This window comes from Gopherus flavomarginatus, chromosome 9, assembly GCF_025201925.1.
Source record: "Gopherus flavomarginatus isolate rGopFla2 chromosome 9, rGopFla2.mat.asm, whole genome shotgun sequence".
In the NCBI taxonomy this organism is placed as follows: domain Eukaryota; kingdom Metazoa; phylum Chordata; order Testudines; family Testudinidae; genus Gopherus; species Gopherus flavomarginatus.
In genome coordinates, this window is record NC_066625.1 from 16,694,366 (window position 1) to 16,704,953 (window position 10,588).

The 10,588-nt window shown below is 44.4% G+C and overlaps 1 protein-coding gene across 1 annotated transcript; it reads left to right on the top strand.

Moving 5' to 3' along the window:
* The first annotated feature begins 426 nt into the window (after positions 1 to 426).
* LOC127058621 (zona pellucida sperm-binding protein 2-like) lies at positions 427 to 10,277 on the top strand. Its single transcript, XM_050968829.1, has 18 exons — positions 427 to 482; positions 567 to 643; positions 854 to 937; positions 1,013 to 1,107; positions 1,611 to 1,772; positions 2,544 to 2,588; positions 2,817 to 2,981; positions 3,795 to 3,891; positions 3,988 to 4,169; positions 5,419 to 5,545; positions 6,572 to 6,753; positions 6,830 to 6,921; positions 7,030 to 7,154; positions 8,423 to 8,612; positions 9,146 to 9,281; positions 9,360 to 9,456; positions 9,942 to 10,025; positions 10,144 to 10,277. Exons 1-18 carry the CDS (start codon positions 436 to 438, stop codon positions 10,275 to 10,277), a joined length of 2,121 nt encoding a protein of 706 aa, XP_050824786.1. The 5' UTR covers positions 427 to 435.
* The last annotated feature ends 311 nt before the right edge of the window (positions 10,278 to 10,588 follow it).

Genomic DNA, 10,588 nt, shown 5'->3' on the forward strand with positions numbered 1-10,588 from the left:
GCTGAATTGCCACAGATCACGATCGCGCTTTTTTTCTGTTTGTTTTTTTGGCTGCTTGGGGTGGCAAAACCCCTGGAGCCAGCCCTGTCAGCTACTTTGCCCCATCTTCCAGCAGAGGGAGAAAGGCAGTGGAAGAGCAGTGAAAGGAAAAGTGGATATCAAAATAATGTTAAAAGTGAAGGGAAACAGCAAATTGTGCAAAGGAGCATAAAATCCCCTTGAAAGAGGAGCTTTGTCCCTAACCCACCCCCTCCTCCCTCATTGCAGCACAGAGCAGAGCCAGGTGCAAACCATCAGGCTCAGAGTCAGCTGCTAGCAGGTGATGAGGAAAGCATTCCAGATGTTTTCCCAGAGCTGCTCCTGTGCTGGGGCTGCAACCCCTCCTATATAACTCCTGCATCTCAGTATGAGGTGAGCTGGGTTTGTGTTTCAGCCATGAGGTTACCTGTATTGCAGCCAGGCTGGGCTTTTTGCAGCATGTGGTAAGGGAGGGGGGATTAGGGTTGTGTATTGGGTGGGTTCTGTTTGCTGTGCTGGCTTCTGAGCATTTTCTCTTTTGTTTGTAGGCTGCTTCTTTTGCTTGGTTGCTTTACAGTGCCCTTGACAGCGAGTGTTATTAGCTCCATGGTGCTAGACTTCCCAGGTAACCAGGGCATTTCCCTAAACATGGTGGGGGTAGTTGATTTATCTCTAGGCTGATCTGATAGTTTTAATGACCATGGGGTGTGCTCATAACTAATGACTCCTCTCCATTTGCTGGAATGAGTAGGTTTTATCATACTAGTGGTCTGTATACTGTCTACTATTCTCTGTGTTGCAAGGAGTTGATATCCAACTGTGTTTCCTTTTGTAGGGACAGTGTCTTGTCACAATGACAAAATGTTGATTGGGTTTCCCAGAGAGCTTGGAAGCAACTTCTGGCAGGTCCATGTAGTTGGTATGTATTGCTGCATGTCTAGTTGGGGTCTCAAGGTGACTTTATCAGCATAGCTGACTAGTTTCTTCTTTGTAGATGCAAATGGTGAAGAGATTGTAGACTGTGACTACATGGTGGATCATGAGAGGCTGACTCTAACTGCTCTGTATGTGAATTGCACCAGACTAGAGGTATAACTGTCCCTCTGCTTTGGGAACATACACTTGATATAAGCTATAAAAATGACAATTACCAGTGCAGTGTGCTCAAAAATAAAGTGATGTGATGCAATGCTATAGTTGGGGATGTGATGTACCATCTATCTTTCCTGGGAGACTTTTTTTTTCTTTCCTGACTTCACCACTTCATCTCTCCTCTCTTCTCTTCTTCCCCCTCCCGCCCCCCAAGGGTGTTCCAGCCCCAGAGCACCCACTGAGTTGGTTCTTATATATAATGACTAATCAGAATGGCTCTCAACAAATCAAATTCCTTCCTTGAGTAAGGAGGCAAATACGGTAACTTTTTAAAACTAACCCTGCAACTTTTTAAGACAGCAACTTCAGCTGAAGCAAATCTTCAGCTTGAACACATGGCCTTTGTAAAGGCTGGCTCTAACTACTAGATTTTTGCCTCAGATTAGCAATGTAAAACTGTCACTGTATCTTACTCTGACCAATGTGTTCTGTTGCTATAGCATGACCAACACCAGCTGAGAATAGAGCTGCTGCTGCTCAACAACACCATTGCAAGGGACAAGAATGTAACCTACAGTATTGGCTGTGATGCTCTTCCAGCAAATGAAGTTGTGCCTACTATATTTACAGGCGCTACAAACTGTACTAAAGACTTCATGGCAGTAAGTGGGGCAGTTTAACAATCCCTTGGAAGCTCAGCTTTAGAGATGAGTCTGACAACTCAATGACATCTCTGATCAAATCTTAGATAAGTCTTCAGACGTAGACTCTCTTGTTGGAGTGTAAGGAAATAAAACTGACTAGCAGGGTGATAATGGACTTCCCCTTCCTGATCTCTGGGAAGACTCTGTTTGAAAATTACTCTAGTCTTATTTGTGAAACCTCTTGCCAGTTACCTTTTACCTCATCCTTTGTGTACTTCTAATGGCTTCCCTGGCTGGGCTTGGCACAGCTTCCTGAATTTTATATAGACCCTCTATTGGCTAATAATCAATACAGTAGCTCCTCACTTAAAGTTGTCCTGGTTAACGTTGTTCTGTGGCTGATCAGTTAGAGAACCTGCTCATTTAAAGTTGTGCAATGCTCCCTTCTAAGATCATTTGGCAGCCACCTGCTTTGTCCACTGCTTGCAGGAAGAGCAGCCTGTTCTAGCTAGCTGGTGGGGGCTTGGAACCAGGGTGGACTGGCAGCCCCCAGGCCTTGCAACCTGGGCACAGGTGCACTAAACCTTTGCTGCTTCCCCTCTTTGTCCCCTCAGAAACAAGCCAGGCCTCTAGCCACTGCAGCACACTTCCTCAGACTATCTCCTAAAGCTTCCATTCCTGAGAGTAGTGAGAGGCACCTTGTAACATTCACTATGGAAAGCTTGCTTGGCATCATAATCTCCTTGAACTGTGTGCTTTGCATTCAGCTGCTGTCACATTGTCTTTCAGGTTGTATTTCCAAGACTCCTTCCCGGTTTTGCTGATGAATACACGGTATGGAATGTCTGTCAAAATGGGGGCAGGGTGTTCAAAGTAACATGCCTAGAAACTGCAATGTTGGTGATGCTTGCTAAAATACATAAGGGTCCAGCTTGCTATCTCTCTAGGGTTGGTTTGCCAAGCTGCCACTCACAGCAGTCCTAATACCACAAGTTATAGAGGAAGGGGGGCTATTGTTCTTAACAGAAAACCTTATGCCTGACCAGAAGTCTCAAATTGCAGACTATAGAGTCTCAGATGGCCTGGATACTGTCCATAGATGATGGAACAAGAACACACAGGCTAAGCCTTCGGCAAGCCATGCAGCAGGGATACACGTTCTTAGCTGACAGCAACAACCTAATTTTCCAGGTTTCTTTTGGTGCTACTGGAGTCACCTCTTACAAGGTAGGTGCACAAGAGGCATTCTGGAGGCCAAAAAGCAAAACTTACTGTAGGCAAATAATGGTGTCTATAAATAGAAACCATGATAAGAAATCTGGCACTTCTGAGGCTCACCATTCTTGAGCTATGGGAGAATGAGTAGTCTGACTCTACATGCAGTCCATTAGCCCATTTTCAGATGGGATAACAGACTGCATGTAATGTGAGATCTCAAATGCCTACTGACAACAGTTGCAGCTTGATTTCTGGCTATGACACCATGTGGTACATGAGGCCCTAGAATGGAGTTTGTACATCCTTCCCAAGAACTCCTCTGTGTAGTGTATTGTGAGATGGCTAGTGTATTACTCCTGTGGCTTTCTGCCTCAACAGCAATTTAAATGGCTAATGTGCCCTGCAAGACTTCTCATAACATCTGAGGTCTCTTCAGAACTGCAGCCTAGCTCAGGGGTTGGCAACCTTTCAGAAGTGCTGTGCCAAGTCGTCATTTAGTTACTCTAATTTAAGGTTTCATGTGCCGGTAATACATTTTAAAGGTCTTTCTATAAGTCTGTAATATATAACTTATTGTATGTAAAGGAAATTTAAGTTTCTTAAACAGTTTAGAAACCTAATTTAAAATGCAGAGCCTCCCTGGACCTGTGGCCAGGATCCAGGCAGTGTAAGTGCCACTGAAAATCAGCTCATGTGCTGCCTTCAGCACCTGTGCCATAGGTTGCATACTCCTGGCCTAGCTCATCTATATTTTTTAATATACCTGGCACTGGGAACCTCATTGTGAATAACCTGCTGTTCAACCATGTCTGTCCTCTGCAGCAAGACAACCAGATGTTATATACTGTGGCACTTAAGCTTTCATATGGGCCTCCTCACCAGCAACTAACTGTAGAATCAAGAATGATCTGTGCACCAGGTAAAACCTCTTTTCACAGAGGAAGCTGGCCCCTCTACTGACAGAGGGATTTGTACCTTAAAACTTCTATGGAAACTAACAGAGCTATTCTCATAGGCCCAGCAACCTGTAACTCAACACACATGACTGTTGCCATCCCAGCTTTCCCAGGGATCCTCTCAGCTCTGAGCATAGAAAACAGAAACATTCCCATGAATCAACTCCAAGCAAATGGGATACTTCTAGATGCAAGAAGGGGAGTGAAGCTGCACATCAACAGAAGAATCCTGAAGTCCAGAGTAAGACTACTAGTTTGTAGTGAGATTTGACTCCTTTTAGGCAGTCATAATTGTAACTGAGATACAAACAGATGCAATAGAAAAGGCTTAACTACAAAATCAGGTTTGCTGCCCATCAGCAGAGTCCATTCCAAGCTATAGGACTAGACTGTAAGCTTCTGTGCTGCTATCATTTGGCTGCCATCAGCCTGGTTGTGAGAGTTAAACAAAAAGAGTCTATCTATCTCCAAATATTCAGAGTAACCTTCATATGAGACCACTAAACCTTTTTTTTGTTTTAGGCACTCATATTGCAGTAATGGAGATCAGACAAGTCTCTTCTCTACCAGCCCTTTATCTGCTTAAAACCTTCCTTGCTTAACATTCAAGCAATGTTTCCTGATAAACTACCCCTTGCTACTGCATCAGACTTGGGCTACTTGTTTTGGCCCTTGTCTTGGTGACATGACACCACTCTGCCATTTATGCTAGCTTGGACAGACAATTGTCTGCTACTCCCACAATACTGTGCTGGCAATTATCCCTAGAATGATCTTGCTCTTCCCAAGAAATTAGAATACCCCAATAGTGAGAGGTGTTTAGTCTAATACATAATCCCCAATGCAGTGCCCATGGGTGCCACGGTGCCCAGAGTGGCATCTACATGTGCCTATGTCCTGGCTGGCAGTTGAGCATCTGCAGAAATGCCACCAAAATGCTGCTGAACTTTGGTGCAATGCCTCTTGATGACCACACTTGTTGGTGGCAAGTGATGTCATCGAGAGGCATCGCTGCCAAATTTCAGCAGATGCTTGACCACTGCCACAGTCCTTCATTTGACACCTGCTTATGTGACCTCTCTGGGTCAGGGAGGGCTCTGAGAACAGAACCTAGCATGCTGTATTCTGATGCTTACAAATGAGTTAGTCACAAGAACCCAGGCTGCTGGACTGCTTAGTCTGGGTCTGCAGACCCAAATATTTACTTAAAGATTGAGTTTTGGACAAGGCCTAAACATCAATTTCCTAAAGATGACACTTTAAATCAAACTGACTTAAACTTTACAAGTTCCTACTTACTCCAGAAGATTAGATAATAAAGGCAAAATATTTCTGGCTAGACTAGTCTAGGCTAAATGACAGTCAGAGCTGAAGCAAAAGGCTGCTTTCACATGTAAGGTGACATAAAGGCAAGTATAACTAAAATTTCCTTTGAGTTTCAACTGTCTTAGATAACAAATGTGGCCTGCCTCTCTCTTTCTCTCTTCCAGATGTATGAGAACTGCTTAGGACTTCAGTCATACATAGCATCTCTAAGGCTAACTTTCAACTTCCATGGAGAAATGGTGTCAATGGTGACTTATCCAGAGTGTCCCTGTGACCAACATGCACCAATAGGTAAGACATGTGCATCTGTCAGCTTATTCTGTGGTGTTCAGCTATCCTTGAAGTACTGGCCTACAAATGAGACTGGATCATAAGGATCCAGAGCTTGGCATGTGAAATACTGAGGATGGATGGTCACCCACTTGAGTACAGGAGAACATGAGTTGGTAGGTTGCACTATTTTGGTGTCCATCTTGAGCTACCAAATGGCTAAAAGTGTAGCTATATTTGGTGTAAGCTCCTAATAGCTGGCAAGCAAAAATTACCATGTAGGGTGATTCTCAGCAACTAATGGCATCAGTATAAAGGTGCCAAGTCACACTAATTCTATCTCAAATGGATGCCCCTCCCTAGCTGGTAGGGATCTTAGGCCTATATCTATGGTTACATATTTGGGTATTCTGGACACTGCTTGGAGGTGGGAGGGAGTCTTCATGTCTGTTGCAGGGAACACAAATGAACTTAATGCTCTCCTCCTCAACCCTTCCCCCTGTAATGTGGCAGGCAGGCAGTCCCACATACTACAACTGAATATCTCAAAGCTTTCCCCATAGTTCCTGGCTCCCCAGCAGCTGCTAGCGCGCATGCATGCTCTCTCTCCCTCCCCTGAGGAAGAGACTTCACTAGCTGTCCCTCTGACCTACAGAGCCACTAATCATGACATGGCACCATACTAGCTTCTCCTACCTGGCCTGCTCCAAACAACTCCTTATGAGATGCTTTCTAGCCTAGCTTCAGGTTTTTTGGTTCCCACTCATGCAAGCCATAGAGCACTGCTTTGCAAGCAGTTCTGGGTCCTTGAGCTTCCTGATATGAGCTGTTGCAGGATCTTTGCCCTCCAGATCATTCTATACAAAATGGAGACCAGGAACAACCCAGTTAGGTGCAGTACAACTTAGGGTAGTCAGGGCCCTTGCGCGCACACAGCTCAGCTAAAAGACTAGCTAGTTCTTAACTCAACTGAAGTGGGACATGCAACAGTGTCATGTACTGGAGTCGCCCTACAGCAACCTATACCAGCCTCTTTGAATGTTTCAGCTGCTGTCTGCACTCAGGATGGCCACATGGACTTTGAAGTTCTCAGTGAGAGGACCAAACCAGCCCTAGACTTGGATACCGTCAGGTTAAGAGATCCTACATGCAAACCAGTCTTCAAGTCTCCCTCAAATGACATGGTTCGGTTTCATGTCCCACTGAACAAGTGTGGGACAAGGCAGAGGGTAAGTGTCCAGGACTCTCTCTGTTAACAGAGCTCCTGTGGCAGGGCAGTCACTAACACTCCTGCATCCCCTGTAGTTTGAAGGTGAGAGAACAACTTATGAGAATGAAGTGCGTGCCTTGTGGGCAGATCTACCACCACGCAGGATTTCTAGGGACAGTGAATTCAGGTCAGTCTGCAACTCTGCCAGTGAGAGCCGGTCCACAACACTAAGCAAAATGACTGTTCAAATTGCCAGCTAACCTTGTGCTGAGATGCTGAGCATTCTGTCTTTCAGGCTGACAGTAGTGTGTAACTACAAAAGTGGTGGTGAATCACTGAACATAAGGATAAGCAGTCTTCCTCCTCCAGTTTCTTCAATAAACCAGGGGCCCCTCTCCTTGATCCTACTGATCTATCCAGGTAAAGCTTGCATCTAGTGGCAAACTTATGGCCAGGGCAGAACAAAGTAACTCCCTCCCTCCACAGTTAAAGGAGCTCTTCAGTCCCTACTATCCAAAGAAGTAGACCTGGATAGCAAGTCTCCTGGGAGTGCCATGAATCCTTCACTGCTGGTCTGACACACACCCAGTCTGCCAGGTCTAATAGAGCCTCTTGCTATAGAGGAATCTAGTGGTGCTATCTAGTCAATTTAGGAGGCTTACTCCTCTACATGTGTCATAAACAGATAGCTAAGGGTTAATGTCTCTTTCACCTGAAGCACCTGACCAGAGGACCAATCAGGAAACCGGATTTTTTCAACTTTGGGTGGAGGGAATTGAGTGTCTAAGGTCTTTGTTTTCCGTCTGCCTGCCTTCTCTGAGCTTTGGAGAAGTAGCTCTACTTTCTAGTCTTCTGTTTCTAAGTGTAAGGACAAAGAGATCAGATAGTAAGTTCTATGGTTTTCTTTTCTTTGGTATTTGCATGAATATAAGTGCTGAAGTGCTTTGATTTGTATTCTTTTTGAATAAGGCTGTTTATTCAATATTCTTTTAAGCAATTGACCCTGTGTTGTATCATCTAATACAGAGAGAACATTTGTACTTATTTTTCTTTCTTTTTATATAAAGCTTTCTTTTAAGACCTGTTGGAGTTTTCTTTACTTCAGGGAAATTGAGTCTGTACTCACCAGGGAATTGGTGGGAGGAAGGAATCGGGGAGATTTGTGTGTTGGATTGCTAGCCTGACTTTGCATTCCCTCTGGGGGAATAGGAAAGTACTTTTTGTTTCCAGGATTGGGAACAGAGAGGGAGATTCACTCTGTTTGAATTCACAGAGCTTGTGTCTGTGTATCTCTCCAGGAGCACCTGGAGGGGGGAAGGGAAAAAGGATTATTTCCCTTTGTTGTGAGACTCAAGGGATTTGGGTCTTGGGGTCCCCAGGGAAGGTTTTTCAGAGGGACCAGAGTGCCCCAAAACACTCTAATTTTTTGGGTGGTGGCAGCAGGTACCAGGTCCAAGCTGGTAACTAAGCTTGGAGGTTTTCATGCTAACCCCCATATTTTGGACGCTAAGGTCCAAATCTGGGACTAAGGTTATTACAACATGCAAGGAGTTCAACTAAATCACTCCATTCACTAGCTGTGGCCTTCTATGTATACAGCAGACTTCCTTATGTAGCTGGCTTATTCCTGCAAGAACTACCTCTTTTGGGTACTGGGCTTTCTAACTCTACCATACTTGGTTTTTCAGATGGCTCCTACTTGCAGCCCTACAGTGATGACCAGTATCCTATTGTGAAATATCTGCGGCAACCAATCTTCTTGGAAGTGCAAGTTCTGAACCGCAATGACCCCAACATCCAACTGGTATTGGATGACTGTTGGGCAACAACATCCCAAGATCAAAGCTCTCTGCCCCGGTGGAACATTGTGGTGGATGGGTAGGTATACAAGTGCTGCAGGAACATGTGTGCCAGCTTTACTGCAGTGTGTTGGGAAGAAATGCGTTTCCCTGAAATACATGCAAAGGCTTGCTGGAGCTATGAGCGCAATGTGACTTGTAAGGAGCCTGCCAGTACATGGACCTAGGCCCCAAGTGTTGCTACCTGGTTAAGATCTGATCAAAAAGTGTAGGTCACTGTCTAGCTTGACCTAATGCTACACTTGAGTGCACACATGCTCAATGACTAAAGTGTAAACTCCAACTAACTCAAATAATGGCTCACAACTGACTGACTCAAACCCTCTAAATGTCTTGACTAGGAATGAGTTGCTGTCCTAATGCAGGCTTGCAAGTTCAGACAGATCTCTGAAACAGTACAGAGGATCTCTCAGGCAACAGACTAAATATTAAACTTGACTGTTAATGAAGCAAACCTTCCAAGGGTCTAGCCTATACCTGACTTCAACTCTGACCTAAAGTTGCCTTCCTCTCCTCCCCTCCCCCATGACTTTCTACATGTATCTCCTGTAGATGTGACTATGAACTGGATAACTACAGAACTGCATTTCATCCAGTGGGCCTTGCAGTCAGCTATCCCAACTATCGCCAGAGATTTGAAGTGAAGACCTTTGCCTTTGTAGCGGGTGACAAGGCTCTCACTAGCCTAGTAAGTGCAGTCCCTTTTGCCCTAGCAAATGCTAGGGCTTCCTGTATGCTAAATGTCTCTCCTGCACCTTTGCTCTAGGTATACTTCCACTGCAGTACTCTACTCTGTAACAGACTTCATCTGGATTCCCCTCTGTGTTCACCAAGATGTCCTCTCTCAGCTAGAAACAAACGAGGTAAGATCTAATCACTGACAATTAGAATGTATCTGACTATGGTGATGAACTATAACAATCACAATTATAAAAGGTAGCATTGGTGAGGCCATCTAGTCCAGTCCCCTGTACTGAGGCAGGACAAAGTATTATCCTGACCATTCTTAAACCACCAGGGACAGATTCTGCAAACCCTCTGGGTAACTAGTTTAAATGCTTAACTATCCTTATTGGGAGTCTTTTCCTAATGCCTAATTTAAAAACCTCATGGCTTCCATTGACACCATGACTTACTGGTCTCTCTAAACAGTCTTTAAGTTGTATAAGGCTGTCTTGTTCTGTACCCCCTCAATTGTCTTACCACCCCCAAAACTAAACCCAGTATTTTCAGTCACATTTTGTACACCTTTAACTTCTGTTCTCTGGACAGAACTTGAGTACAGACAGTTAGCTTAATACATGGAAATCCATTACTCGAGACTCATCTGTGGTGACTGATCTTTCAGATGTGATGCAAGCAAAGAACTCTGGTGTAGCAAGCTTACCTGGTCCTGTTATCATTGTAGCAGATGAATGGCCTTCAACCCAAGGTATGGAACAAATGTTCCTCTCCCTTACCTAACTGCACGTTAGTGCCAATTCAAGCTTTATTGGGGGCAGGGGGGGGGAATATTCTGGTCACTAACTTGTGGTTCTACATCTCTATAGAAGAGACTCAACTGAGAGAAGCATGGACCACTGTTCCAATAGCAGCTACTGTGATCCTTTGCCTGATAGCCATTTCATTGCTGTCAGTGGCTCTCCTTAATCTGAAGAGGACAAAAGCTGTAATGGTAAACTGAGACTCTAAATGACTTGTGGCGAAATAAACTGCTACATGCATTAGTTCATAGTGGAATCTTTTATTCTGAAAATTTAACTTTTTTTTTCTATCATGATCCTCCAACTGAAACCAACCATAAGCATCTAAAGCCTGGATTGGGGGGAAGATGTCATAGCCCAGGCAGCAAAATCTCTCAGGACCATGCTGTATGAGAATAGTAACTGTCCCTATGATGCTCCTTAATTGTCATAAGTATTTACTCTTCTATCCTACAGATGCCCCCTAATATCTGATTAAGTGGAACGAAGACATCCACTATTTCACATTAGG

Coding starts and splice junctions, on each gene's coding strand:
- LOC127058621 (XM_050968829.1), top strand. CDS start 436: ATGAGGTTACCTGTATTGCAGCCAGGCTGGGCTTTTTGCAGCATGTG. Junction 1,773..2,543: donor GTACTAAAGACTTCATGGCA/GTAAGTGGGGCA, acceptor ATTGTCTTTCAG/GTTGTATTTCCAAGACTCCT. Junction 8,613..9,145: donor TGGAACATTGTGGTGGATGG/GTAGGTATACAA, acceptor TATCTCCTGTAG/ATGTGACTATGAACTGGATA.